Source organism: Phyllostomus discolor, chromosome 12 (assembly GCF_004126475.2).
Source record: "Phyllostomus discolor isolate MPI-MPIP mPhyDis1 chromosome 12, mPhyDis1.pri.v3, whole genome shotgun sequence".
Lineage (NCBI taxonomy): Eukaryota > Metazoa > Chordata > Mammalia > Chiroptera > Phyllostomidae > Phyllostomus > Phyllostomus discolor.
This window is the reverse complement of record NC_040914.2, coordinates 7,498,193-7,525,435: the sequence shown is the minus strand read 5'-3', so window position 1 is coordinate 7,525,435 and position 27,243 is coordinate 7,498,193. Positions and strand designations below refer to the sequence as shown.

Genomic DNA, 27,243 nt, shown 5'->3' with positions numbered 1-27,243 from the left:
GAAGGTACAAAATAGGTGTTTTTTAATTGAAAACTTTTATAAAAAGGATCAGAAATATGAAGGGGACACTGGGCCAGGCCTGGGCCAGGCCCGGGCCTGCGGCGTCAGTAGGAGGGGCTGAGGGTAGCAGGAGCAGTGAAGGGCGTTCCCACTTCCATCCGTGCATCAGTCGTCCACTCTGTCCGGTCCAGCTTCCCGGTGCCCATACGCACAGGCAGGCAGGAGCGAGTGCACCCCAGGGAGCCCACATGCACAGGCACGGGGAGGCATTGGGGGCCGCCCGGGCTCAGGCGCGAGGCCGGGCTGGCACACAGTGGTGTGGCTGGTGGGAGGGTGCGAATCCAGGGCGGCAGATACAGCGGAATGAGCCATCGGTGTTGACGCAGCGCGCGTTGATACAGAGTGGAACAGCAGGCTCGGCCTCGTCACACTCGTTGATGTCTGGGGAGGCAGGGAGAGGAGTGTTGCTACTCAGGCCTCGGAATAGAGGAGTCTGACTCCCTGTCCCCTGAGGCTCCTGAGGCTCCTGAGGCAGAAGGGTGTGAATGCAGAGCCTCCCGGATGAGTTCGAACCTCACCAGTATCATCTCCTGGCTGTGTGAGCCTGAGGGGGTGGCTTAACCTCTCTGTGCTTCAGCTTTGTGTTCTGTAAGATGGGTACAGTAGCCCCTAAATCACTAGGTCTTTGTTAGGAAAAGAATACTGATGATGGTATCAGCCACACCCATGCTTACTCCAAACTAGACATGTGTTAAGCACATTACCTGCATTAAATTTATCCTCCTAATAACCCTGTGGAGCACGTTCTGTGATTCAGTTTTGCATGTGTGCCAACTGAGGCCCAGTGTAGGGAAGCCCCTACCCAGGGTCACCCAGCTGGCCCGCACTCTGCTTAGTTGGCTCTGGGACCAGCTCCCAAAGGCTCTGAGGGCCCCGCCCCCTGCTCCTTCTTGGCTGTGAGACCTTGAGGAACTCAGTTCCCCTTTTCTGAGCCTGGATTTACAGCATCATTGTAAACCACTATTAACAATGTTTGCAATTCTTTGAAATGGGTTCTGTGACTATGGTCACTTCAGATGAAAAAAAAAAAAACTTAGCAAGGGACAGTGACCTGGCCAGGTCACACGACAAATTGCTGGACTGAGTCGGAGACCTCTCCAGTTCCTGCAGGGTCCTGCACCACTGCTCTCTAAACCAGGCAAATGGGATTCATGCTCCCACTTTACAGACGCAGAGACTGAAGCTCTCCAAGACGTCAAGCAAGTTAACCCAAGGTTGCACACCGGCAGGCCCTACACATCACACCTTCAGGGTTCCTGCTTCAACCTGCTTCAAGCCCAGCGCAGGCACTGGGGGCGAGCTCTGCTTCCCTCAAGCCTGACCCCACCCTTGTCAGGCTGCTCCTTCCCCGCTGGCCCTGCCCCTAGATGTCACTGAGTACCCACGTTTAGTCAGGGCTTCCCCCTTCTCCCCGCCCACTGGCCCCTGCCATCCGCTCACCCACGCAGGCCATGCGGGTCATGTCCAGGCGGTAGCCGTCGAAGCAGTCGCAGGTGAAGCCCTCGGGGACGCGCACACAGCGGCCATGGGCACAGCCGTCCAGGATCCCGCACTCCTCCGCCGCCAGCCCCTGGTAAGGCCCAGTCCGGGCGCCTGCGGAGAATGCGAGGACTCCCTGATTCAGGGTCTGTGCCTTTTCTTCCTCATTTCCCAAAGGCCAGTGTGTCCCTGGCTCTATATCCCTGTTTGTGCCCTTCTGAATGGCCATCCCTCTCCAGGGGGCGCTGTGGTGCTCCCCCTAGCTTTCCCTCTATCCGCACGCACCTCTTTCTTGGTGGGTCTATAGGTATGTCTCAGTTCTCTGGGACTTCATCTGTATTCTCCCATCTCCGAGCCTGTCTCTACCCCCGGCTTCTCTGTGTCTGCATCTCTCTCCTTCCCTCCTCCCTGTCTCCATGTTTGCACAGCTCTGTCCTCATCTCAGTCCCTATCAGCCCGCTCACCATCTTCACGTGGCTCATCAGGCTCTGGGAAGGAGCCACGGGTGTCTCGGGACCGATAGCGCCAGCGGGTGCCCGGGCCGGGTGGAGCAGGAGCCTCAGACTCGCCATAGGGACCGCCATCATCCTCAAAGTCGGGCACGTCGAAGGGTGGCACCCCGTAGGGGGCCTCTCGGCGGGCGAAGGGTCCAGGTGGCGGAGGGTAGGGATCATAGGGTAGCACAGGTGGTGAGTACAACTCAGGCCCGTACGGAAGGCCCTGGTAAGGTAGACCTAGGTCTGGACCATACTCGTAGGGGAGTCCAAAGCCACCTGGCCGCGGGGGGCCATATGCAGGGGGACGCAGCACGTTGCACAGGGCCTCAAAGTCATCTGTGAACAGGAGCCAAGCCTAACAGTCATCCCTTGCTCGCTTGGCACCTACCATTCATGTCCCCACTGTGGGAAGCACCCAGAGGAGAGGGTGGGAGGCCCAGAGCTGAGGCACAGACAGGGCTTGCAGAGGGGGGGCCTGGGCTTGCAGGGTGAGGATCAGGGGGTCTGGAGCCAGGACTGAGGGTCCAAGGGCTGAGACTAGGATTTGAAGGTAGTGGGGTCAGAAGTCCCAAGGACTGCAGCTAGGAATTATGGTGCTGGAATTTGGGGGACCATGGGAACTCAGACTAGAGGCCCACAGAAATGGGGTGCTGGTGTTTGAGGGACCAGGACTGGGATTCCCAGGAACTGCTACTGGGGTCTGAGGGGCTAGGATGCATGGGAGGGGGTCTGAGCCACGGGACCTGGAGGTCTGAGGACTGAGTGTGGGGTCTTTAGCCCTGGGACGGGCAGCGTTCCCCAGGGCTGATGATTGGGGAAGTCGAGGGTTTGAAGAGCCCCATGTGTTGGGGTCTTAGGCACCTGGATTCTGGGGTCCAAGGCAATGGAACTTGGAGGCCTGTGGGTTATGACCAGAGAGGCCACGATGGTAGGGCTGGAGCAACTGGTCTAAGAGGCCAGAATTTGGCAGAGGGGGCCTCACGGGCTGTTTCGGGATTCTGAGACCAGGAGTTGAGGGTTTGAGAGACCAGATATCAGGGCCCTATGGGACTGGAACTATGGGACCTGCCGATAAGACTGGGAGGTCTTTGGGATGTGACTTGGGGACTAAGGGACCGAGATTTAGGGATGGGCTGGGACATTTGGCAGTCCAACACCGGGTCTGAGACTCGGAGGTCTAAGGGTCTGGATTGGGAGCCTGAGGGGCAGGGCTTCTGAGTGTGACCCAGGCAGATGGCAGTACCTGAGTCCTGGGCAGGGCAGAGGGCGCAGTCCATGCCCCAGGCCTCCCCGTAGAGGCAGCAGCACTCTGTGTAGGTGGCCTGGCGGTCTAGCCGGGGGCGGCTGCACACGAGGTCAGCCCCCACTTCCTGCCAGCACACTCCCAGGCTGTCCTCTGAGGGCAGAGACAACACACATCAGGGTGGGACTGACAGATCCTCCCAAACCCTCAGCCTCTTCTCCTCCTGGAGCAGCCTAGCAGCCTCTGCCTATAATCACATCCTTCTGAGCAGCTGAGATCTGACCCCCAGAAGCCCTCTGAGGCAGCTCCAAGGTTCTGAATTGAGGACAGGGCTTGATCGGATACGAGGCTGTCATATAGAAGGGAAGAGAAGAGGGGTTCCAGTGGCTGGGACATGGGGTCTGAGAGCCCTGTCCAACCAAGCCTGGCCTCTGGAGGACTGTGTGGCCTTGGGGCAGTTGCTTTTCCTCTCTGAGAACTGTCTGGATGAAGTGTTTGAGCATGCTGTAGGAACAGAGTTTGGGTCCATGGGCAAAAAAAGAGAAAGAGCCCAAAGAAATAGAGACAAACACATCCAAACAGTCAGAGATTCAAAGACAAACAGGTGTCCTAGCTGGGTAGCTCAGTTAATTAGAGCATCATTTCAATATGCCAAGGTTGTGGGTTCAATCCCCGGGCAGGACATATACAAGAATCAACCAATGAATGCACAAATAAGTGGAATGACAAATCAATGTTTCTCTCTCTCAAAACTGATAAATAAATTTAAAAAAAAAACAGGTAAGCAAAGATGCAGAAAGAGACAGAAAGAAACAAACCTAGAAACAACGATAGAACCAGAAAGTGTCCGAGTCAGAGAAAAACCTAAAGACAGAAACCCAGAGGAAGGCAGAAAGAGTTGGAGATACAATAGGGAAAGAACAGGGAGCATGCCTTTAGTACTTAGATCGGGCCCTGTTCTGTCCTTAAAAATGTTCACAACCATCTTATAAGGTAGGACTACTGCCAATTCACGCACCAAGGAAGTGGGATCCAAGGGGCTGGTTGTGCTGTGTGGGCATAACTGGGGCGGGGCGCAATTGGCTGGGCACAGCAAGGCGGGCTTGAGGCCACGTTACCTAGACTCTGGCTCTCGTTGGAGACGCAGCGGCGCTGCGAGCCGTCCAGCACCAGTGGGGGCTCGCACGTGCAGTGATAAGAACCCACGGTGTTGACGCAGCGGCCGCCCTCACACGCTGGCTCCTCGTCCGCGCACTCGTCGTTATCTACAGCGGGGGGGGGTGGGGGGGGGCGTAGGGGCAGTGGTTAAGAAGCAGCCCTCTCCACTTTCCCAGCTCCCCAGCGCATTGACAGGGAGAGATAAAGTCTGGATTCCCGGAGAGACGTCCTACTAGTTGTGGCTACATTCCAGAGTGGGGCTGGCATGGTGGAGGGTATTTTGGGGAATGGTGGACGTGGGGCTCATACCGACACACTCCAGTCGCTGGGAATGGTAGTAGTAGCCGTTGCTACAGTAACACGAGTAGCCGGGGGCCGTGTTCACGCACACACCACTTTTGCACACCTGGTCTCGGAACAGCTGGCACTCGTCCACATCTGTGGGAAGGATGGTGAGAGGCGCGCGGCCAACAGGAGAGATGGATGAGGGCCAGAGTGTGGGGTGGGCCGGATGGTGGTGGGGGGCGGGGGTGGCTGTGTGACTTGCCCAGGAAAGAGAGACAGAGAAATGGCGATAGAGACCCAGGGATAGAGATGGAGAAAGATGGAGATAGAGAGATGGGTGGGCGGGAGTTGGGCCTGGAGGCTGAAGGTGGGTGGGGCTTAAAGTCCGGCCTCACCTCTCCGGAGGCTTGGGTCTCCACTGGGTGCCAGGTAGCCCCGGCCATGGGGGCACAGCGACTGGTACTCAGCTGCACACAGAAACAAGGCTAGGCCCAGACTCCAGCAGCCCAGCCCAGACCCCCGCTCGCTCACGCCTGCCGGTCCCCGTGTTTACTCTGGTCCCTGCCCACCCTTCACCGCCCACCTCTCAGCCTCATGCCCACCACCCAACCCTCAGCCCCGTGCCCACGCCTCGGCCTGCGCCCACCTGTCTCCGTGCTCGGGCACTGCTGGATGCGGCAGCCGCTGCCCCAGCCCTCACCCACAGTGCAGCAGCACTCCTGCCAGGTCACGTTCCGGGCCAGGATGTTGTCACATGCATCTGGAGCTGCCGTGTCAAAGTAGCACTCCCGGCGCCCACTGCCCACAGGTCCCTGCCTGGGTGGGCTTGGCCGGTGGGGTGGGGGTGGTGGGGGTGGCCTGGCGGGCAGACCAGGGCTGGCAGGAGCCTGGGGCTGTGAGCCTTGAAATGTGCCTGGGGAGGTAAGAGGCTTTAGCGAGTGGGGGCTGAACCTCCAGCCCCCACGTGATAAGTGGGGAAATTGAGGTGCGAAGGGCTCCCAGCCAGGAGTGACAGAACCAGACTCTACTCCGTCATAGCGCCTTTCTCCTATTTTTACCTCCTGTCATTTCTGCACTTCTTGCCTCCCTCCCTCACTCTCCCAGACCTCGGGCTGTCATCAAGGCTGCAGTTCGGCTGGGAGGAAAGGGGTTTTCCCTCACGGCCCCCCAGATGTCTCCCTGGGTTCTCATATCCAGCATGTCCCAAAATGGCCTTGGAGTCTTCATCCCCAAACAGAGGCCTGGGTCAGGCCACCGGTCCCTCGCCCAGGCAGCCCCACAGCCTGGCCATTGGCCTCCTGAGTGTTTCACTCACCTGCCCCCTCTTTCCCTCCCATGGCTGCTGCCCGACCCAGTCCTGTCCGCTCTGCCTGGGCCCTGCCCCAGCCTGCTCCCCAGTCTCTCAGTGCCCAGGGCCACCTCCTCCAACCCACCTCCACATGGCAGCCAGAGGAGGGTTCAAAATCTGGTTACACCTCCCCTCCTGCTCAAAACCCTTCCACGGTGCCAGGGTAACCTCGGGACAAGTCTAACCTCCTGACCACGGTGAGTCAGTGTGACCTGGCACCAACCTTCTCCTGCAGCCTCTCTCCCCACTGCTTCCCTTGCCTCCCTGAATGCATTTCAGGTCCTCCCACATGCCAGGCCCTCTCTTGCCTCAGCCGACCTTTGCCTTTGCCCTTGGTCTCTGCTCCCAATGTCACCCTCACCCACTTCACCTGGCTCATTTCTACTCCTCCTACTTCTCTCAGTTCAGGCACCCCCTCCTACAGGAAGCCCTCCCTAACTCTTCTCTCAGGCTGGAGCAGGCACTTCTGTGGAGTCCCACAACCTAGTAGCCTTTCCTCAAGACCGGCTGGTTCCCTCTGGCCGGTGCTTCCTCATCCCGGCCCTGATGTCTTCAGGTTGTCACCATCTAGTGACATCTCTGTCAGTCCCTACTGCATTGTGAGCCTCTTCAAGACCGAGTGATCTTCCCTGGTCACTCCTGTGTCACCAGTGCCCAGAACAGGGACTGAACACAGTGGATGCCCTTGCGGACATTGGTTGAGTGAAGAAATCTGGTTAAATCAGGCAGGGCCAGGATCTAGTTCTCCTATTGCTGGGGCACATGACCCAGGTTAACCCATGGATTCTGAAGGTTTTTGCTGTTTGAAACAATGGCATCTCATTGATGGCAGCTGTCCACATCAGCAGTGGTTCGACCACATGAGTGTTCTGTGGGGCAAGCGGCCATCAGTTAAAGAGACACTGACATCAGTCTTACCAGCAGAAGTCCGCGGGGGGACACAGCGCCCAGTCATGGGGTCAAACTCCTCTGGACTGGTGGGGCAGACACAGAGGAAGGAGCCTTCCACATTCTCACACAGGGCAGCTCCACACACCCCCTGAAGGGTTTCACATTCATTCACGTCTGTGAGCAGGAGACAGCGAGGGAGAGGAAATCAGTGGTGGTAAACTCTGAGCTTTCCAATATAATGGGTCTTTGTGACGGCCCAGGCCCCGTCAGTGATTTCTCTTCTGGTGACAAACCCTGAATGTCCCTTGGGAGCCTTCTGCTCCACCGTTTCCAGCCCATGTGCTTTGAGCAGAACTATATCTACTCCTGGGGGTGGGAACAAGTCCCAGGCACAGCCAACCAGATTGCTGCATTTCTCTGGTTCAGAAATAGGCCGTGACTAAGCTGGGCCAATGAAAGTCAGTCCTGGGATTTGGGCTGAAAATACTGAGAAAGAGCCTCCCTCTGTAGCTACGGCTGCCAAGCTGAGGATGTTAAGCCAGAGGTGCTAGGGCCACCTCTGTCATGGTGAAAAGAGAGTCTGCCTGAAAATGTGATAGAGGGAAGCAGAGCTGAGAGAGGGAGACAGGTAGCCTTGTTACAATTCCTGGATCCAACTGTGCCCGAAGTTCAAATATATCCTATGACTTCACGGTTTCAATTCCTTTTCAAGAAATATAGCCCGTTGTGTTGGCATCTGTCAAAACCTAAGGGGATGTATAGTTAAGATTCATGCATTTCACTGTATGTAAATTGAACTGCAAAGGAAAATATCTGTAAACACATATCAAACCCTGGTAAATGATATGCACACTGAAGAATTTAGAAAGAAGTGTACCCATGACTGTAATTTAATTTGAAATCTATCCAAAAAACTAGGTGGATTCATGGGTAGATATATAAGAAGGCAAGTGTAATAAAATGATAATAATAGGATATAGGTCACACTATATGTTTTTCCTCATAAAATGTTGAGGAAAAATAAAGAATGTTTATGTCCATTTTAAATGAGTGCATTTTACGTACTTCACAGTTTTTAAAAAGCATCCCCCAGATATAGTGTGAATGAAGAGGTTTTCCTGACATGAAGATGACCTTACATCCCAAGGTCTCAATTCCACACCCTCAAAGTTCACCTCGTTCAGATTTGTGGAGAGGGGCGGGGCCTGACCAACCTCTTCCCCACCCTTTGGCCCACCCACCGCTGGAGCCCCACCCCCCCGTACCCACGCAGTGACGCCCGTCCCGCGCCCCCTCGTAGCCCTGGTCACAGAGGCACTGGAAGGAGCCAGGCAGGTTCTGACACGAAGCATGGGCCCCGCAGAAGGACAGGTTCCGGCATTCGTCCACATCTGCAACCAGTAGACAATCAGGCCATCGCTGGACCTTCTATCTCTCCCACAGCTCACCCAATGCCCAACGGACACCCACCCTGGCATCCACCCCCAGGCGTGGGCTGGTAGCCGGGGTCACAGGCTGGCGTGCAGCGGTAGGAGCCGGGGGTGTTTTCACAGCGCTGGGCCCCACAGATTGCCGGGCCATATTCTTGGCACTCGTCCACATCTGCAAGAGCGAGCACAGTGTGAGGGGGAAGGGAGTCACAGGCCTGGATTCACAGGCTCCTGATGCCTCTTTCAACTCTCATGACTGAGGAGTCTGTGCATCTCATATTCTAGGAGTCTGAGCTTCTAAAGACCAAGAGTGACGGTAATTCCCAAGGCTTCACTGCCGTTTCTCACGTAGCCCAGACATGGTCCCACCTCGGCTTTTGTATTTGTGTTCTCTCTGTCAGGAACACTTTTCCCTCAGCTGTCTGCATGGCTTCCTCCCTCCCTTCACTCAAGTGTCCGGATCAAACCCTCCTAGCACCCCTCCCCTGCTGCCCTGTCATCTCTGTCCCTTTATCCCGTTCTATTTTCCTCTTTAAACTTGACCTTATTTTATAGCCACGTCCCTAGGATGCAGACTCCACACCAGCAAGAACTTGTGTCTGCGTGTTCACCACAGCGCCCCCAGGGCACAGAGCAGCACCTGACATGCAGCAGGGGCCCCAAACTGTCTGCCGAGTGAGTTTGGAATGAACTTACCTATTTAAGGGAGTGGAGGGGTGTTGGATGGAGGGGGGCCAAGGAGGAAAAAATTGGGACCACTGTAATAGCATAACCAATAAAATATAATTTAAAAAAGAAATAGAAATAAATCCATGGAAAGACAGAAAAATTACCTGTGTAGTGTCTGTCCATCCCCCCTCCCCACATCAGCCCCATGAAGGCTGAATTTTGTCTGACGCACTGCCGGCTGCACCCCTGTGTCTGGCACACAGCAGGTGCTCCGTGCATGCGTGTGGAATGAGTGAGCGAGAACCCCGGACTCAGGTTTCCATGAGTCAGAGGTCTGGCAACCAGAGGGCCAGAGGCAGCCCACAGTCATTTCATCTGTTCCACACAACGCTGACCCACACTCCATCCAAAATGATGTCCTAGATTAGCTCTGGCCTCCTGTCTCAGCCAGCACCTTGCCAGAACCTGCTAGGGGAATGGGGCAGCGGGGCTGGGAGGTGAAGGGTGAGGTGGGGGAATGGGGGGATGGAGGGGTGGGAAGGCATTGAAAATGAGAACAGTAGGTAGGCAAAGCCTGGTCTGAAGGTGGAGCAGAAGCCGGAAGGGGTAGACCGGAAGTTCCCAAGACCTGCAGAAGTCTGAGGAAAGGCAAAGGGCTGAATCTGGAGAGACAAATAGCATTTTGAAGGGTGCAGTTTAAGTGGTCAGGGGCCAGTGCTTAGAGAAACCTGGGGAGTTTCTCACTGGGAAAGGGTGGGGTCTGGGACAGCCAAGGCTGCACCTCTTTGGAGGGACAGTTAGAAGGAGAGTGGGTGGTAGAAGGTTGGGGGGAGTGTCCAAAGAGAGGGGACCTGAAGAGGGAGAAACAAGGAATTTTAATTGGGAAGCAGGTGGGAGGGAGACGGAGGGGCGGGGTGGGCGGGTGGCCGAGAGGCCCACTGCTCTTAGGCTGGAATGTTTCACTGGGGTAACTCAGCAGGCAGAGGGGGCATGGGCTGCTTCTGAAAGCGAGGCGTGGCCTGGTTCCTGATAGCAGTGACTTTCCCCATCCTCCCATCTCACCTTCACCAGAAAGTACAAGACACACTAACATAATTTTTAAATTAAAATAATACTGCATGTCAACTGTAATTGACAGACAAACAAATTTAAAGAAAAAAAAAAAACCCTCCACTGGTGCTTTATTTCCAGCATGGAGATGGGGACAGAGTAAGTGCTTGGTTGGGGCCCTTTCCCTCCCCACAGGTCAGTGCGATACACGGGCCCAAAGGGAACCAACTCCAGCAACTTAGGGGCGGGAGCTGCGGTCTCACCATCACAGGTGCCTTCAGGGCCCACGTTGTAACCAGGGTCGCAGCTTCGGACACAGCGGTAGGATCCGGGGGAATTCTCACAATGCTGGGAGCCGCAAAGGGCTGGGCCCCTCTCACGACATTCGTCCACGTCTGAGGGGTGAGGTAGGGAGGTCAGGTGAGGGAAGCAGGGGCGGTAGAGAAGCAAAGGAGAAATCATGAGGGAATCAAGAAGGGGAAAAGACAGTCAGGAGGAGGAGGCAGAGACTCAGAGAAGAGGGCAAGAGAGGAAGAGGGCAGAGGACAGGAGACAGGAAGCAGAGGGAAGAAAGAGGGGCTCAGGCCGGGCGTGGCCTCTCACCGAGGCAGGAGGCCAGGTCCGGGCCGGCGCGGTGTCCCGGAGGGCAGACGCACTCGAAGGAGCCGTCGGTGTTGGTACAGATGCCGCCCTGGCAGAGGTCTTCCTCGCTGCATTCATCAACGTCTGCAGGACAGTGTCCAAAACAGGGACCACCTCTTCCTCTGCTTAACCTCTCAGGCCACGCCCCTCCACGCCCCTCTCCCCCCCCCCCACCCCCGCCACTTTGGCTCCAAGGCCTTTAACACCTTCCCCAACTTGTCTTAGGTTCCTTCCCTCCCTGCAAGCCCCACCCCTCCGATGGGTTCAGGCTTCGTCGTTTCTAATCACTGCCCAGCTATTCAAACCCCAACCCTCCCTGCTCTGCCACAGGGCCCACAAGCCCCGCCCCCCAAACACAGTCCAAAATGCAGATTCCCCATTCCACCTTCTTCTACTGTCCTGCATTTTCCTGATGTAAGATCACCCTTTCCGGGTCCAGGCTTAGCCTGGGTACAGACCGAGACAGGAGGCTCCACGAGGTCCGGGCCGGTAGCCAGGGGCACAAGTACAGGCAAAGGAACCGTCGGTGTTGAGGCACTCGCCGTGGGGGAAGCAAAAGTCACCCTCAAGGCACTCGTTCACGTCTAGAATACCCGAGAGACAGACCTGAGGGTCACCGGACCCGCCCCCGAAACACAAACCCCGCCCACAAGGAGGTAACCCTGCCCCCAAGCCACATCCCAAGTGGTGGGCTTCTAAGCTCCACCCACAGCCCCTCAGTCCGGTTTCCATCTCCCTAGCAGGCTCGCCCAGGAACCACAGGCCCAGCGCGCAGGCTCTCCCGCCCTTGTCCCATCCTGCCTACCTGCACAGGGCCCGGGCCGGCCAGTCGGCGCCCGGTAGCCAGGCGCGCAGCTGCAGTGGAAGGAGCCTTCAGTGTTGGTGCAGTGGCCATGGGGGCCGCAGGAGGCGCCTGAACTGCACTCGTTCACATCTGTGGGAAGGGGGGTTTCAGCGGGGGTCCAGTGTAGAGACATGCAGGACGGTTCCCTTGGGGTAAGGGGCCTGGAGGACGTGGTGAGAAGTGTCTTGGTTTGAATATGAGGTGAAGGCTCCGTGGCAGAAGTGGGCTGGGGACCACAGTTGGGGGTCCTGTGGGCCTGGGTTTGTGGGAACCCCCTGTGCCAGTATCCTGGGGTCAGGGGAAGGGACTCTGGACTGGTACAGGGGTCAGAAATTAATTAGAGTAAGGGATTGGGTACTACAAACCAGGACCATTGGACAGCATTCTGATGGGCCAGGGGTCAGAGTCAGTGACTGGGAACTGAGATCAACTAGGGTCAGGGGTTGGGGTTATAATCAGGGTCCAGAATTCTGCCTCCAGTCAGGGGTTGGGGCCAGGGATCATGAACCCAATCAGGCCCCAAGGAAGGGGCTCTCAGAAGAGACAGGGGCAGTGAAAGCCACAGGATCAAGGGTCACACAGAGTCAGGGATTGTGGTCAGGTGTTACGGTTAGGTCAAATGTCACAGTCAAGTTCAGGGGTCTCAGGTCACATACAGGGCCAGAAACAGGCAGGGTCAGGAGGGTCACAATTGATATAGTGCTGTGGTTGTGTTATTAGCAAGGATCATTGTTAAGGTCAAATATCAAGTTGAGGGTTCATGGGTCACAGAGTAAGAAGTCACATTCAGGGTCATGGGTTGTGGTTCAGATAAGGGAATTGAGGTCAAGGTCAGGAGGTTATGGACCAGGACTAGGTGGTAGTCCGGGACAGGGGTCACCATCTCGGTCAGAAGTCATGATGCAGGTCCGAGGTCAGAACCAGAGCCTGGTCTCACCAGCACATCGCCCGCGGTGCAGGTGGTAGCCGGCGGGACAGGCCCTGCACTGGAAGGAGCCGGGTGAGTTCACACACTCCTGTCCAGGACATGCCAGGTGGTTCTCACACTCATCCACATCTGAGGGGCAGGGGAGAGCATGGCTTTGAAGGAGTGGTCCAGTAGCCCCCTCACCCATCCACAGTCCTCCCTCCCTCCCTGGCCTCACCCTCGCACTCAGAGCCAGCGGAGTTGGGTTGGAAGCCTGTTGGGCAGATGCACTGGAAGCTGCCTTCTGTGTTCTCACACCGGCCATAGGCACAGGGCGAGGGGCTGCGGGCGCATTCATCCACGTCTGGGGCAGAGGGAACCAGTGGGGCCCAGGAAGAGGCTGGGACCCATCCCCATCACCACCCTCCTCAGCATTCCAGTCTGGAGGCAGCCCCCTGGACTTTGTCTGGGCTGCTGCCTCCTTCCCCATTTCCCCATTAATGGTCAGGGTAAGGCCTAAACACCACCTCCTGCATGTGGCCTTCCTGCCTCAGAGCTGTCCCCTCCTCAAGGGTCCCACAAGCACGAGGGTATCATCCAAAAAGGGAGGTGATATGGAGAACACCTTCATACTTGGAGAAAGGGGAGAAGACTCTGCAGTGAGACTCTCCCCACCCTCTCAGTCCCCTCCACACTCTGACCCATCCTCCACCACTGAGCTCCTTCACCCTGCCTCTCCGTCCCCCAGTCCGGTCTCTCTCCAGTGCCCACAGTAGATGGGGGTGCAGTGCGCTTGGACTCAGCATCCTCACCTTGGCAGGGGGCCCCTGGCCCTCGGGATCGGAAGCCGGCGGGGCAGGCACAATGATAGGAGCCCGCTGTGTTGTCGCAGCGGCCTGGCCCACAGGGTGGTGGCTCCTGGGCACACTCGTCCACATCCTCTTCGCACGCCGAGCCCCGGAAGCCAGCCGGGCAAACACAGCGGAAAGAGCCGGGCAGGTTCTTACAGACCCCTCGGCCACAGAGGCCCGGGCTCTGGATGCATTCGTCCACATCTGCAGGGGCAAGGAACCCCTTTATGCCCCGCCCCATTCTACAGTCTGGCCCCCTGACTCCATCACTTTGACTTTCCACTCCATCACACGGTCCCAGCACTCTGCACGCCACTCTCCATCACTCTTCCTCCTTCTCATCCTTCGGCCACCCTGTCTTCTCATTCTAACTCTCCAAACTCCACCCCTCTCCACCTTTTCAATCCCAGTTATAAGCTGCCTGTCTGCCTCCTAGGACTCTGCTTTTCTAGTCCCCACCAGTGTGGGCCTCCTTCTACGCTGTCCCCTACAACTGACATATCCACCCTCCATGACTCAGTCCTCCTGTTTCTCGTCACTTGGCCTCTCTATCCCCTTGTCACTGTTGCTGCAGCCATCAGGCTGCATGTCTGGTTCTCAGAACCTGGCCTCTGTCCCCATCAGACAGCCTCATTGCTCAGTCTCTCCAGCCCTCATCACTACCGCTCTGCCCTTCCCCCCACAACCCTTTCCCCTGGCCCCTTCCAGTCCCTCACCCTGGCAGCCTGCTCCGTGGGGCGCAGCCTGGTACCCAGCGGGGCATACGCACAGGAAGCTGCCTGGCGTGTTCTCACAGCGCCCGCGGTCACAGGGCGGCGGCACGCGGTGGCACTCGTCCACGTCTGCGGGCACAAACCAGGCGGCTGGAACTGGGGAAGACACTCCTCCCTCCGCTCCCCCACACCCCGCAGTCTCCGGGAGGCTAGATGGGCAGGGGCGGAGCCAAACTAGGGCTGCAGCCGGGATGGGCGGGAGAGGAGGGCGGTAGGGAGGGGTTCGAAGTAGGTAGTTTTAAGACGAAGGTGGGGCTTGAGTGGGGAAGGCAGGACTGGGTCTGGGGTCCCCACCAGGGCAGAGGCCAAGAGGTGAACAGTGAAGGGGGCCATGTGGGAAGAACAGAGCCTGGGCGGGGCAAGGAAGGGAAGGAAAGTTTGGGGGACCGAGCAAAGGGGTGTCAGGAGAGGGAAGGGGCAGGGTGGGAATCGGGGGTCGTACTCAGTGGATAGGTTTCGGCAGTTGTGGGAGAGGGGCGAGGGCCAGGGGGCCGGCGGGGGCTGCTCTGGCACATGGAGGGGCGGGGCCCAGAGAGGGCGAGCTCGGACCTGGTCCGAACAACAGGTTGAGTAGTAGTAGACTAGGGATCCGCCGGGGACCAGAAGGGCCAGCTGGGCGGGGAAGAGGCAGTGGAGGGGCCCAGGGGAGAGCCTGAGCTAGTCCGAGGGTGCGGCAGGGCCAGGGGCCAGGGCTGCAATAGTAAGACCAAAGGGGTTTGAGGAAGCGTGAGAGGGCCGGACTGCTCAGGAGAGGGAGTAGGCGCGAGATCGTGCAGAGGTGAAATCTGGCGCCAGCGAGGCAGGTTTCTCACCCAGGCACTCGGTAGCGCGCGGGCCTGCTCGAAAGCCCGGGCCGCACACACAACGAAAGCTGCCTGGCGTGTTTTCGCAGCGCCCAGGGGCACAGGGTGGGGGCGTGTGGCGACATTCATCCAGGTCTGAGGGCATGGAGGGGACTTGTCAGGAGGTGACCCGGCACCGTCCTCCGCCCCACCTCCTGCAACCCACTCCGTCTAGCTCACCAGTGCAGTGTGTGCCCTGTGGGTTGAGCCGGAAGCCGGAATTGCACACGCAGGTGTAGCCACTGGGCCGTGGGATGCAGCGTCCCGGGCCGCAGACCTGGGGATTGCGCTGACACATGCCCGCGGAGGGACCTGGGGGGTCCAGTCAGCCAGGGTTCTCCCATCTCTGAATCCTCTGTCCCATCATCCCAGTACAATCCCCTCAGATCCTCTGCCTAAAACACCTGCATGCACGCCCCTCCCAAAGCCTTCTTCCACCTGCGACCATCCTCTTTGATCGTGGGATGTTCTCATCAGACCCTCTCCCTAAATTTCCCCATAATACCACCCTAATATCTCCATTTTAAAATATTTTGCCCTCTAATTCTCTGCCTCAGATATGTTCTTTGTGCTCTCATGAAAATAAGAATTTGTAACATTAACTGAGCACTTACTATGTGCCAGACACTTTAGAGACAGCTCATTGAATCCTCACAATGATTCCTATTTTACAGATGAGGAGACTGAAGTTCAATGATTTGCCCAGTTGACAGAGAACTTGAACCCAGGCCTGTCCGACTCCAGCTCTTGAGGTAACTGCCACACACCCCTCCACACCTTTATCTCTTCCCACCCTCCTCAACTCCCCTGGCTGTGGCATCCCTGCTTGTTCTATCCTGGAAACCTTCCCCTAAGACCTCCGCCTGTCATGCCCCCACCAATGCCCTGGATTCCCTCTACCAAACCTGATTCAGGGACCTCAGGACCAATCCAGGATGGGATGCTGGGTGGGGGAAGCTCAGGGCCCGGCCGGGGCTCAGGCCGAGGTTCTGGGCGATGGGTGGGCAGAAATCCTAGTAAAGAAAGGCTATCATTGAGTGGAGACCTGGATTTGAATGTCCCCACTCCTCTCTCTTCCTTTTCTTATGAGAGACAACATCCTCTCCTCCAGAAGCCAGCTCACCTGTGGGTGACCGAGCGGTGGAGGGTGGGGCACGGGGTTGGCTGAGGGAAACTCGAGGTGGCTCTTGGCTCAGGGGTCTGGTGTTGTAGCGGAGGTCGGAGGCCGAGTAGTGGTAGCCAGGGCCAGCAGGGCAGATCTCCCGAAAACCCTCTGGGAACAGGAAAGGAAGGGAGAGGGGCAGAGAGAGGGCATGAAAGCAGGAGGGAATGAAGGGGTGGGGGAGGCTAGGGTCTTGCCTGGACTAGGGGTGGGGGTTGGCCTGGGAGTGTATCAGGAGTTTGGATTAGATGCTGGAATGGGGTGGTACCTTTATCAAAGAATAGGATGTCTTGGAGACCAAGTATGGGACCAAGGATGGTTTTCCATATTTGGGATGGTGGTGGGGTCTGGTTTGAGGTCTACAGAGACTAGGCTGAAGGCCAGGAAACAGTCAGGCCAGTCATGGGGTCTGGTTTTAGGCAGAAGCTAGACTCCCAGGGAAGTGCCTCAGGGAGGGGTGTGTCTGGGGCTGGACTCAAGGTGGAGCCTACGCTAAACACAGTGTCTCGGATCTGGGGACTTGGCTAAAGCAAGGAGACACCGCAGGGCAGGCAGCACATCTGAAGAGCTAGGAGTGGCCAAAGCTGGAGGTGACATTCAGAGAGCCCGGCCTACCTTAAGGTAATGTGTCTCAGGGACAGGTGTGGCCAAGGATGGGTGTGGCCTGAATGGAGTTCAGTCCGAGGCTAGCGGGTCTCAGAGGCTGGGGCGGTGGCCAAGACTAGGGCCCAACCAAGTTTGAGGGCTGCGAGCCTCAGCGCTGAGGGGCGGGGCCTGGGGCGGGGCCTAGAGTCTAGGGGTTGGCCCAGTACGAGGCCCTCACCTGAGCCGAAGGGTGGGCAGAGCTGGCACCCCCGACCCCAGGCTTTGCCCACGCGGCTACAGCAACAGATCTGTTTGGTGATGTTGCGCAGAATGGGCAGTGAGCAGCCTCCATCACGGAGCACGCGGAAGCAGGGTCCCTTGGCCTCAGAGATCACGTGTTGGGCTGGGGGAGGGTAAGGAAATTTTTCAGTGAGGAGTTAGGAGGGTAGGGTAGCTGAGAAGTAGGGCACCCAGGGCGGGTTTGGTGGGTTCGAGTGGCATTCAGGAGAGGTCTGAGAGGGGTCTGGAGTCCAGCAAAAGGTTTGGGGCCTGAGGAGAGTCTGAAGGGCTGAATGAGACAGTCTGAGAAGGATCTCAGGGTCTGAAGGTCTGGTGGGGGGAGGTGAAGGGATTTGGGGGGCTGAGAGAGCTGAAGAAAGCCTGGGGATCTGAAGGGATTTGATTCAAAAGTTCTGAGGCCTTCTTAGAAATGGCTGAAGAATGTCCAGGAAGTCTCTGAGGGCTCTAATAAGAAACCTGGGAGTCTTGGAGACCTAGGGGTGTCTAAGGGAATTAAAGGTCCAGGGACGTTCTGGGATGAGGTCTGAGGGCAGAGGGGGGGGGGGGGGGGGGGGGACATGGGACCCGGCCTCATCCCCTCTCTGGATGGCTCACAGATGCAGCTGCTGCGGGATGAGTCCAGCAGGAAGCCATCAGGGCACACACATGTGTACCCACCGTGTGTGTTTGCACACTCCCCGTGTTGGCAGCGCCCTCCGGCTGCGCACTCATCCACATCTGCGGGGAGGGATGGAGTGGTCCTAGTGGTGTCTGGCTCCCTGCCCCCCCCACCCGCCCAGAGCTAGGTCCCTCCAACCTCTGTCCCACTCACCTTCGCAAGACCCATTAACCCTTTCAAAGCCAGCGGGACACGGACCATCTGGGTCTCCCACTCGGTTGGAGTCCCCTGTAGAGAGAGGAGAGGGGTGGGCCAGGGGTAAGGGGAGTGAGAATGGAGTGGGCAGGGACAAAAGTGGGGGGGAGGGAAGGATTAAAAGATGTTGGGTGTTGTTTGAGTGCAAGGTCAGCCTTAATTAAAGTTGGCAGTCTGACTGCAAGCGACGAGGGAGGTTCCAGAAATGTATGATGAGGCCATGGCACAAAAGCAGGATAAGAACAGAGCAGTCAAATTCAGAACGATATGGACGGGTCTAGACTGGAAGTGATCGCCACAACTGGGTAAACATGGCTAATTTGTGAACTGGGTTTATCGCTGGGCAGAGTGCAAAGGGGGCTGGGTGGGGCTCTCACCCCTCCCCAGCTCCGGGCACCTCCAGAAGGTCCTGAGGCTTACCCAAGTGCTCCGAACACGGCCGACAGTCATGAACGCCCCAGGCCACACCGGCTTCTCGGCAGCAGACATCCTGGGTCCTGAGCCCGGGCACTGGGGAAGTGCACTGTGGGGAAGTGTTGGGTGAGCAAGTCCCTGCGCACCCATGGGACCCCTCCCCACCAGCCTCCTCTCACTTCGCCTCCACGCAGCTCCCGAAAGCAGTAACCAAAGCCTGAGGCGTCCGAGTAGCTGTCCTCACGGGGAGCGTTCTGTGCCAGCACCGTGTAGGGTGCTGCGGCTTCCGCCCGCGCCGCCGCCTCCGCCCGAGCCACTGCCTCCGGGTCTGCCACGTCCCAAGGGCCGGACACACGCTCCACCTGGTGCACCACCACGGATGCCTCCTGCGGGTGCTCCACGTGGACGCTCACCATAGACGCCACACCTGGAGGGAGGCACCGCGGGGCAAAGGGATGTCTACCCGGGTTCTTACAGAATTGGGCTAGGAAAGTGGGGAAGGGCGCACTGGAGAAGGGTACTCGGGGGAAGGCAGAAAAGATGGGGTCGGGTCAGAGGAATGGCGAGGTGGTAGGCACAAGATCAGGAGAGGACCCGGGCCGCACTCTCCTCACCGTGCTCGTCGTCGCGGTGGTTGGCCACTGGCATGGTGTACACCGAGCGGGTGAGGCCTGGCATGGCTGGGGCCGGCGGCCGGGCACCCGAGGAATGCAACTGGCAGAACTTGCCAGCAAAGTCCGGGGGACAGAGGCAGCGGTCAGGCTTCACGCACACACCGCCGTTGTGACAGATCAAGGGACACAGGACTGGGGGTAGAGCGAGGACACTCAAAGTCAACAACCCTCCTGGCAGGCATCCATGGGGCCAGCGCACCCAAACTAGCTCGACCCCTAACATTACAACTAAACCCTCAAAGGTATCACTCAGTGCTTAGTCGCTACACCTTGAGCTGTTTTGTGCCACCTCCACCAATCCTTAGCTACCCGCATTGGCTGGGTCCAGTTTTCCAGACCTCTGTGGTATAGCTTCGCCGACCGGGTCGGTTCGCCACGCCCTCTAGTTCTTCATTCACTTTCCTGTTACCCCACTCTCTCCCTCTGGAGTCCCACTTTCTGATTGAATTCCCAGAGTACCAGCCCCGCCCATTTGGCTTAGCCCTGCCCACTCTAGCTTTCCATAAGAACGTGTTTTCTTATTTTTAATAAATTTGTTGGGGTGACATTGGTTAATAAGATCATATATTTCAAGTATATATTTCTATGATACATGTCTATATGTTGCATCGTGTGCCCACCACCCAAAGTCAAATCGTCTGTCACCACATATTTGGTCCCTTCCAGAAGTATTTAGCCCCGCCCATCTCTCGTCTGTCTGCGAGTTTTGCTGCTCCAGCCCCGAAATCCCAGCTGGTCCCTTGCATTGACTAAAACCACATTTTAGTCACTCCCTGGCACCACGCCCCCCTTGCAACCCCTCCCACACCACCTTCAACCCGCGGAATTCTAAACTCCGCCTATCAAGCGGTCCAACTTGCAGCCTTTATCTCCGCCCACCTCCTTTACACTTACTGATTTGCCTGGGCTTATTCGTTCACGCCCCTCCCACCCCATCAGCCGGCTATCGGGGTGTTCTAGCTCCGCCCACTGCATTGTGTCTCCGCCCACCTCCCCTTTGGCTCGGCTCTAGAGCTCTAGCTCTGCCTTCCCGCTTCCAGAATCCCCGGGGCGGGGCTACCAGCGGGAACGCGCTTCCTCCCTCTGCGCGCCCTCGCTGGGCCCCAGGCCACCTCTGGGAGGGGCACTGCCAGCTGTGCGGCGGGGTAAACAAAGAGAGGGGCGCGGCCGGGGTAGGGCGGTGGCTCCACATTCCGGATCCTTGGGGAGCCCTGGCCCACTGAGCCAAAGAAGGCCGGACATACGCTTCGAGGGCACCCCCTCCCTTTCTCCCCAGGGGTGACCGAGAACAGCTGGAGACAGCTGTGCAGAGAGAAGGAAGGGGGCAGGCGCCGGGGCCATCCGGGAAGGCGTGTGTGGTATTCTGAACCATACACTGGAGAGAGAAAAGTATAGACAGAGCCCCTCAATTTAGAAGGGTAAAGAGACTGGACTCCTGGGAGGAAATCAGCTAGAGGGCGGTACTTTGGGGTTCAAAGGCAGCTCGAGTTTTCTGAAATTTTAAGAGAAAGAACCTAGCTTAGAGTAACTAAGGTACCCATTCAACAGGAGTCCCTTAAGTTATTTTGGGGAGAATCGCCTAGAAGAGAGGACTCTAGTGCCTTCTTGGGGATGGCCAGTTTAAGGGTATTGAGGACAGGGTGAGGAGAAGTGGAACTTCTGGGAGTCCCCAGCACAGGAGAGCTTCAGTAGTCTGGGAAAACTCTAAGATGCTGTAGAATTTCCCCCTCCCCTCCCAGCTAAAGTATTAGGTGCCCGAATCTTCTGTTTAAAGGCCAACCAGTGTCTGAAGTCCTCTTGGGAGAATCAGTTAATCAAGATCAACTCTGGGGTTCTCTAAAGATAGATGAATCAGAAGTTCCTAGGCAGGGGGTCAGCTGAATGAGCAGGACTTGGAAAGACTGGGATTAGGAATGTCTAATGGGACTCAGTTGCAAATATAAGAAAAAATGGTAGTCTTTGTGGGAAGAGAATTTGGCTAGGAAGTGGAGTTATCAGTGTATAGAGTTTTTGCAATCCTAGGCTTCTCCAGAATAGTGGGGAGCAGTAGCTCAGAGAAAATACTACACAGTTCTCTGGTGAGGAGCACAGTTTGGGGGATTACATCAGAAGAATGGGAAGGAGTGAAATTCACTGGAGTCTATTGTTGGGGTGGGATTGAGGGCAGAGACTCTGGGCTCCCCAAGAGGCCAGGACTCCAGGGTGCTTTAATAGGGGTCCTTAAGCAAGTGACAGGCCTATGAGAGGCTTAACTGGGAATCAAGATTCCAAAATAGGAAAGGTCTCTGCTGGGGGTTGTGGTAATCAGGCTAGGTCTGGGGGGCACTTCCCAGGCTCCAAGAGCATTTCTCCACCTTCTGTTGGCCTGAACGCAGGCCCCCGCCCAGCTCCCTGAGGGCTCCCAGGCCTGGGCAAGCCGCTAGACGTGCATGGCCAACTCCACGCCCCTCGCCCCTGGAGAAGTGAGGAGCTGAGAACATTGGGGTCCTGCCGAGGTCAGGTTCCCTTCACATGCCCCTCCTTGTGCCTCCAGGGGCTTGGCACCCGCCTGGGCATGGCGCCTGGCACGGGCTCATTGGGGCTGGGCTGGGAGTGAAGGAAGGAGGGAGGAAGGGGAGGAGAGAAGGAGTGGCAGCGGGCGGGGGCTCAGGCGGGAGATGAGCTCACGCCTCCCGGGCTGGGTTGGCTGGGGGCCAGGCTGGGCGAGTTCTCGGCGCCAGGGGCCCCCACTCCCCACTCCAGAGGGCCTCTTGGGTTGGGAGCAGGTAGGCTCAGACCCTGAGAGCCCCCCCCATCCCCGCATTCTAGGGCAAACAGGTGGCCCATTGTCTCCACCTCACCTGAAGCCCCCAGGGGCTACCTATCTCCAGGGGTGCCTGGTGCGAACCCTCCTCCTGTCTGCCCTGCCCCCAGAGGATCATCCCATCCCCTAGGCCTCCTGTCTGGATTTCTCTCCCACGTGTGACCCTTGCAACTCAGGGTTCTGCAGACACTCCCCTTCCATGGACCCTTCCCCTCTCAGCTCTCTGATCCACTTTCTTCATCCCGATCTCCCTCCACAATGGCACCCCCTCCCTGGACTTCCCTAATCCCTCTCACCCACAGACGCAGAAACTGCACCCCCCACCCAGGGTTCTGAAACTCTCCCTTGGTCTTCAGGGACCCATTACAGTCCCAGAACTCAGGCCCCCTTTACACAAGCTCCCACGGCCCTCAATTCTGATGTCCCCAACTTTGACTCAAAGGCTCGAAAGTCGGCCTCAGGCCCCTCACGTGGGACGCCACAGGTCCCTGAGAAGCCCCATTGCTTGAAAAATCAGGACCCTAAGGACCCAACCCCAAATGCCAGGAATTTGAAGCTCCCTTCTTTAAGTAACCAGGGATCCCCCTGCACGGGGAATCTGGGCTCCCTCTCCCGGGGGACTGTCTCCCCCATCCCCGAGGGTTTCTCCTTCCCCTGGGAACTCCTCCCTCGGGACCACCACCCCGCACTCACAGGCGCGGAAGCCGGGTCCCCCCGGGGCCGCCCCGCCGGGCGCGCCGCTGTCCACGCTGGTGGTGTTGCGGGGCGCGCAGATCGGGGTACAGCGAGGGCCGGTGGGCCCATGGACGCAGCGCAGGCTGCACACCGCTGGGGTAAAGCGCACGCGGAGGCGCTCTCGCAGCTGGCTGTGTCCGGGCTGCGGCCGGAGCAGCTCTAGCAGCACCAATAGCGACACCCAGAGCAGCCTCGCGCCGCCCGCCATGGCTGCAGCGCCGCGCTCCGCCGCGCCGCCGCCCCAGCCCGCCCGAGGGGCCCGGCCGCGCCCGCCCGCCCGCGGGGGAGGACGGCCGCGCCCCCGCTCAGGCCCCCCCTCCCCACCACTCCCTCCCCGGCGGCCGCGCGGGGGCGCGTGGGGCTGGGCGCACAGCCAGAGGCGCGCAGGCTGGGCGCTAGACTCGCAGGGGGAGGGGGGCGCCCCCTCTGTCTCCCCCTCGCACCAACAAGTGAATGGGGCCCGCAGGGGAGCGGCAAGGAAGGGAACAGGTGGGGGCGGGCCCATTTCTCCCCAGACAAGGCTGAATCCATAAAGAGGAAGGAGAAGTGGGGGCCGCATTTGGGGCGGCGGCTAAGGGCTGGTTCTCTGCCCTAGGTACAGAGAAAGGGGCTTCATATGGAGAAGGTGCTGTCATGGCACATCTGGGCAGCCAGGTGGCACATCTGGGGGAGAGAAGGGTCAGTGCACCTGGACACATAAAGGAATTGGGGGTCTGGATGGTGGGCAGAGCGCTGGTGGGGGGTCATTTGAGGATACACTCACATCTGGCCAGAACCCCCGCCCCCCGCACCTGGTAGAAGAAGTCAGAATGGATACGGGGAAAGGGTGGACTGAGGCTGTGGGTGGGGGTCCTTACATCTGGCCAGAGGCCCACATCTGGAAGACTTTAGGGAGGAGGGGACACATCTGGGCTGAAGGCCACAGCAGGAGGGGGATTTTTGAGGGTGGTTAAAACTAGGGGATGTGCTAGCTCAGGGGTGAGAGCTGGAGCAAGAGGAGAGCAAGGGAAACAGGGGGAGGCCTTTGGCCTCTAGCTGCCTGGCAATTTTGGGCATTCAGTGACCCTGCAGGCGCCAATCCGCACAATCGCTTTTGTTGTCTGGGCTCGTTGGGCTGCACTCTCTGCCGGGACAGTACCCCGCTCTTTGGCCAAGGGCAGCCCGGACGCCTGGCTTCCCGGCCCCACCCCCACGGGTCAGCCCCTCTGGCCAGTGTCTGGTTCTGTCCCGGGCTCACCTCTCGAGACCGGACGCTGGGGTCCCTAGAGGGAGCTGTGTCCTGGGGTAGGGTGCTGAGCTACAATGGGGGGCGGCTAGGCAGCGGCTGGACCGTGGGAACCAGACGGCTTTATCTGGCCCGGAACCCCCCGCGCCCCGGCGGCAGAGGAAAGGCGGATGTTCTTACCCTGGGTCTGGCCGGCAGGGGCGCGCTGCGGGGGCCTTCTTCTCAGCAGTGCCCGGCCCCCCGGCCCACGGGGCCGCAGTCGCCTCAGCAGAGCTCTGGCCTCTTGCAGCCTGGTTGGGAGGGGGCAGAGCAGGAGCTGTGACCGCAGTTAGGCTGACACCCCCCCCCCCCCAGCTGGAAGGGGCCTCCCAGCCAGGAGGTCTTCCAGTAGTGGCTCTGCCCACCCCCCGCCCCTCCCACCCCACTGCAGGAACCAGGCCTTGAGCGTTCTTTAAAGGCTCTGCGAGAACCAGAGACAAAGACGGTGGGAGAAATAGATGAAGAAGGGAGAAAGAGGAGAAATACAGAAGAAAAGAGGCAGGTAACAATGAGAGAAACAGAAAGCGACACAGATGGAGAGAACAAATACAGAGAGTGGGACATGGAGACAGAGAGATAGAAACGAAAGGCTTAGAGACTGTAATAGGTAGGAAAAGGAGAACTAGAAGCTAGAAGTTGATAGAGTCAGAGAGGGAGAGAGAGAACAAGTGAGAGGAGGAGACCCAGAGAGCAAAGTGAAAGATGTGCTAGAAATGGTGGAGGAGCTGGGAGCTCCAGAACATTTGGTAGGGGAGGGACCGCACACTCACGTTAGTGGCTGCCAGTTAAGGGACACCTGTCTCTTCCTCACGCTGGGGCTGGGGCTGGGGCTCGGCAGCGCAGGGGGCACTGGTGTCAGGCACCGCTGAGAGCCTGCACACTTTTCAGGCAGGCAGCTCTGAACCCTGCAGGAGGCTTCAGAGATAGCCAGGGACTAAGCGGTGAAGGATGTGACCGATTCCCTCTTTCTATCAAGTCTACCTGGGTCTCCAGCTGGGGTGAGGGATGGGGAAGGGAGCCCCAGCCCCTCTGCTCCTACTCTGTTTCACCCCTACCTATTCCCCACCTAGGATAACCCACCTCTGAAGCAGCGGCTCCTCCTGGGGTATTGGGCTGGGCAGCAGCGGCAAGCAGCAACACTATAAACAGAAAGGTGGAGGCCACTCAGGTCCCTAGGGTTCTAGAACTCCCCAAAGGAGAGCAATGGGGGTAGGGGAGGAAAAGCCGAGATAAGGCTTGAAGGTGCTGGAAATAGATGTGTGGCCAGTTGAAACACTGCACTCAATGCCTATGTTTCTCTGTACAATGAGAGGCAAGTTGGCGTAGCCTCTCCAGGGATGAAGGTCACAGCAGCCTTATTTTTATGTTTTATGAAGTGCTTGGGGTAAAGTATTATTTTTAAAATATATTTTAAAATAAATTTTAAAAATGATTTTTAAAAAAAGACTCAAAGAGGATTTCTGAGAGTGCATCTCATTCCCGACTGTCTGGGAATCTAGAACCCTGCCCTCCCCACACATCCATGTGCTGGATGGACTCAGCCGTCATCTCTTGCGTGGCCGGCAGGTGGCGCCACTTCCACAGCCTCTGCGGCTGGGAAGGAAGATCCTCCTTCGGGTGTAGGTCCTGCAGGGTGCTGAGGTGGAGGGGGATACACAAAGAGCCACAGCCCAGAAACTGGGAATCCCGAGGCCTGAGTTTTAGCCCATTCCTGCCCTTGAAAGCTCGTGTGTCCTGGAGCCAGGATCTCCTGGTCTTTTGGCCACGGTTTCCTTCCTGTCGTTCTTGGAGAAAATTCCGCAGCCAGAGGGTCTCAGATTCTGGGTAGCAAAGCCCTCAGCTCAGTCGCGAGTGCTTCGCAACTACGGGGCCCCCTAGACAAATCCATTATCTCAGGCTAAGGGGGACGAGGAACGAGAGAGCGCGCGCAGGTTCCGAGAGAAGGGCAGTGAGAGGATGCTGCGAAGGGGACGTAGGGCGCACGGATTCTTTCCAGACGGCTGGGGTCCAGTGGGGAAGGAGGCCTCAGGGTGGGAACCTCCAGGACCCTTGATCTTGCCTTCATCCCTCCCTCCTTTCGTCGTCCGAGTTAACCCCTTCCCGGCCCCGCCCCCCGCGCGGCTCGGGTTACTAAACTAATTCGCAGAGACTGAGGCGGGAGCAAAGCCCGGGGCCTTTGTAACGGAGCATTGGGCTGCAGGGCGGGGGGTGGGGGTGGGGGTGGGTGTACTGGGCAGACTGTTTCCTTAGATCTCGTCACCATAGACAGGAAGGGTGGCTACAAGCTCCAAATCTATAGGAAATTCTGGGTCTCTTGCCGCGAAGTCACTAGTACTTCATTCAAACCTGAAATCTTCTAATTCTAGGACACTAGAGCATCTCCAACCCTCATGAAACTTGAGGAACACCCCTGCCGGCACAGTTCCCTGAAAGCCCTTCCGCCACCGACCCAAAAGTCCACGTCTTCCTCATTAGGAAAATCCAAGCGCCCTTTTAATTAATCCAGGCGCCCCCAAACCCCAGAAAACCAGTACATCCTAATTCCTACATAAAATCTCTTCACAACTTCCCATACTCTTCCTCCTTAAGCACCCCAAAAACTTGGGGAACCCGATCCCAGTTCGAGGGCCCCACCCATCTGTCATCCTAGAAGAACTCAAAGCCCCGCCCCCATATACACTGCGACCCTTCTCAGAAAAAGAGAAAAACAAAACAAAAACCCTTGAATTTCCTGGAGCCACAACTATCTCCACCACACACACCAGAAGGGAATCTCTTCAGTCCAAATCTCAGTTCTTCCCGGATTCTAACCCCTATATAATAGAGAGCCCTAATAAGTCCATGGGCTCTAGCTCTTTCATCCCAACCCCGAAGCAGTGGATTTGATTCACCCTGCATTGGAAAATCTTTGGCCTCCCGGATCACCACTCTTTTTGGGTGGAGGGGGTACAAGGAAGAGGGGGCTGCAGCGGGGCTTACCCGGCCGGGCTGCCCGGGATCACCGCAGCCTCGACGGCCAGGCTGGGGCTGGGGCTGGGACTGGGGATGGCGGCGGAGGCGGCGGCTGCGAGGAAGGGCAGCAGCAGTATCAGCGGGAGGGGGCGGCGGACGCTGGGGCCAGGCTGCCGCATCGTGTCCCGCGTGGAGTCCGGCTCCAGGCAGGCCGTCTGTCCAGCAGGTCCGGCTTGGCGCCGCCCAGCCCCACCACCCCACCCGAAGTAGACTCATTTTCTCCACTGTCCCAGTCGCGGGCAGCTAACTTCCCGCCAATCGTAGCCTGGTACTGCCGGGGCGCTGCTGGAGCAGCCAATTGAAAGGCGGCAGGGGCGGGGCTAGAGGGACAGGTGTTGGGCGGGGGTCGCTGGGGCCTGCCTGCATTTCTCCGGCGGTAGGGGAGAATCCCGAGCCGGTACCTGACTCAGTGGACCCTCTGGTGAAGGAGGGGCCCAAGTGTGGAGGTGCTGTGACCCCCTCCCACTACTGA

The 27,243-nt window shown here is 58.0% G+C and overlaps 1 protein-coding gene across 7 annotated transcripts; it reads right to left on the bottom strand.

Annotated features, from left to right (window-relative positions):
- LTBP4 (latent transforming growth factor beta binding protein 4) lies at positions 1 to 27,002 on the bottom strand. Of its 7 annotated transcripts, XM_028529445.2 has the most exons (33): positions 26,739 to 26,959; positions 24,840 to 24,898; positions 24,530 to 24,674; positions 23,901 to 24,010; positions 18,898 to 19,089; positions 18,463 to 18,710; positions 18,290 to 18,392; positions 17,828 to 17,902; positions 17,611 to 17,733; positions 16,955 to 17,119; positions 16,093 to 16,242; positions 15,875 to 15,982; positions 15,150 to 15,281; positions 14,940 to 15,065; positions 14,071 to 14,196; positions 13,316 to 13,558; positions 12,742 to 12,867; positions 12,534 to 12,653; positions 11,558 to 11,686; positions 11,211 to 11,336; positions 10,714 to 10,836; positions 10,374 to 10,505; positions 8,432 to 8,563; positions 8,227 to 8,352; positions 6,989 to 7,135; positions 5,369 to 5,635; positions 5,118 to 5,189; positions 4,747 to 4,875; positions 4,398 to 4,544; positions 3,280 to 3,432; positions 2,004 to 2,372; positions 1,501 to 1,653; positions 1 to 441 (listed from the first exon to the last, which is right to left on the bottom strand). In XM_028529445.2, exons 1-33 carry the CDS (start codon positions 26,888 to 26,890, stop codon positions 287 to 289), a joined length of 4,863 nt encoding a protein of 1,620 aa, XP_028385246.1. In that variant the 5' UTR covers positions 26,891 to 26,959; the 3' UTR covers positions 1 to 286. The 7 variants fall into 7 exon arrangements, with proteins under 7 accessions (XP_028385246.1, XP_035867826.1, XP_028385247.1 ...); XM_036011933.1 differs by lacking the exon at positions 24,530 to 24,674 and having other exon boundaries at positions 26,739 to 27,002; XM_028529446.2 differs by lacking the exon at positions 8,227 to 8,352 and having other exon boundaries at positions 26,739 to 26,905.
- Positions 27,003 to 27,243: the final 241 nt, after the last annotated feature.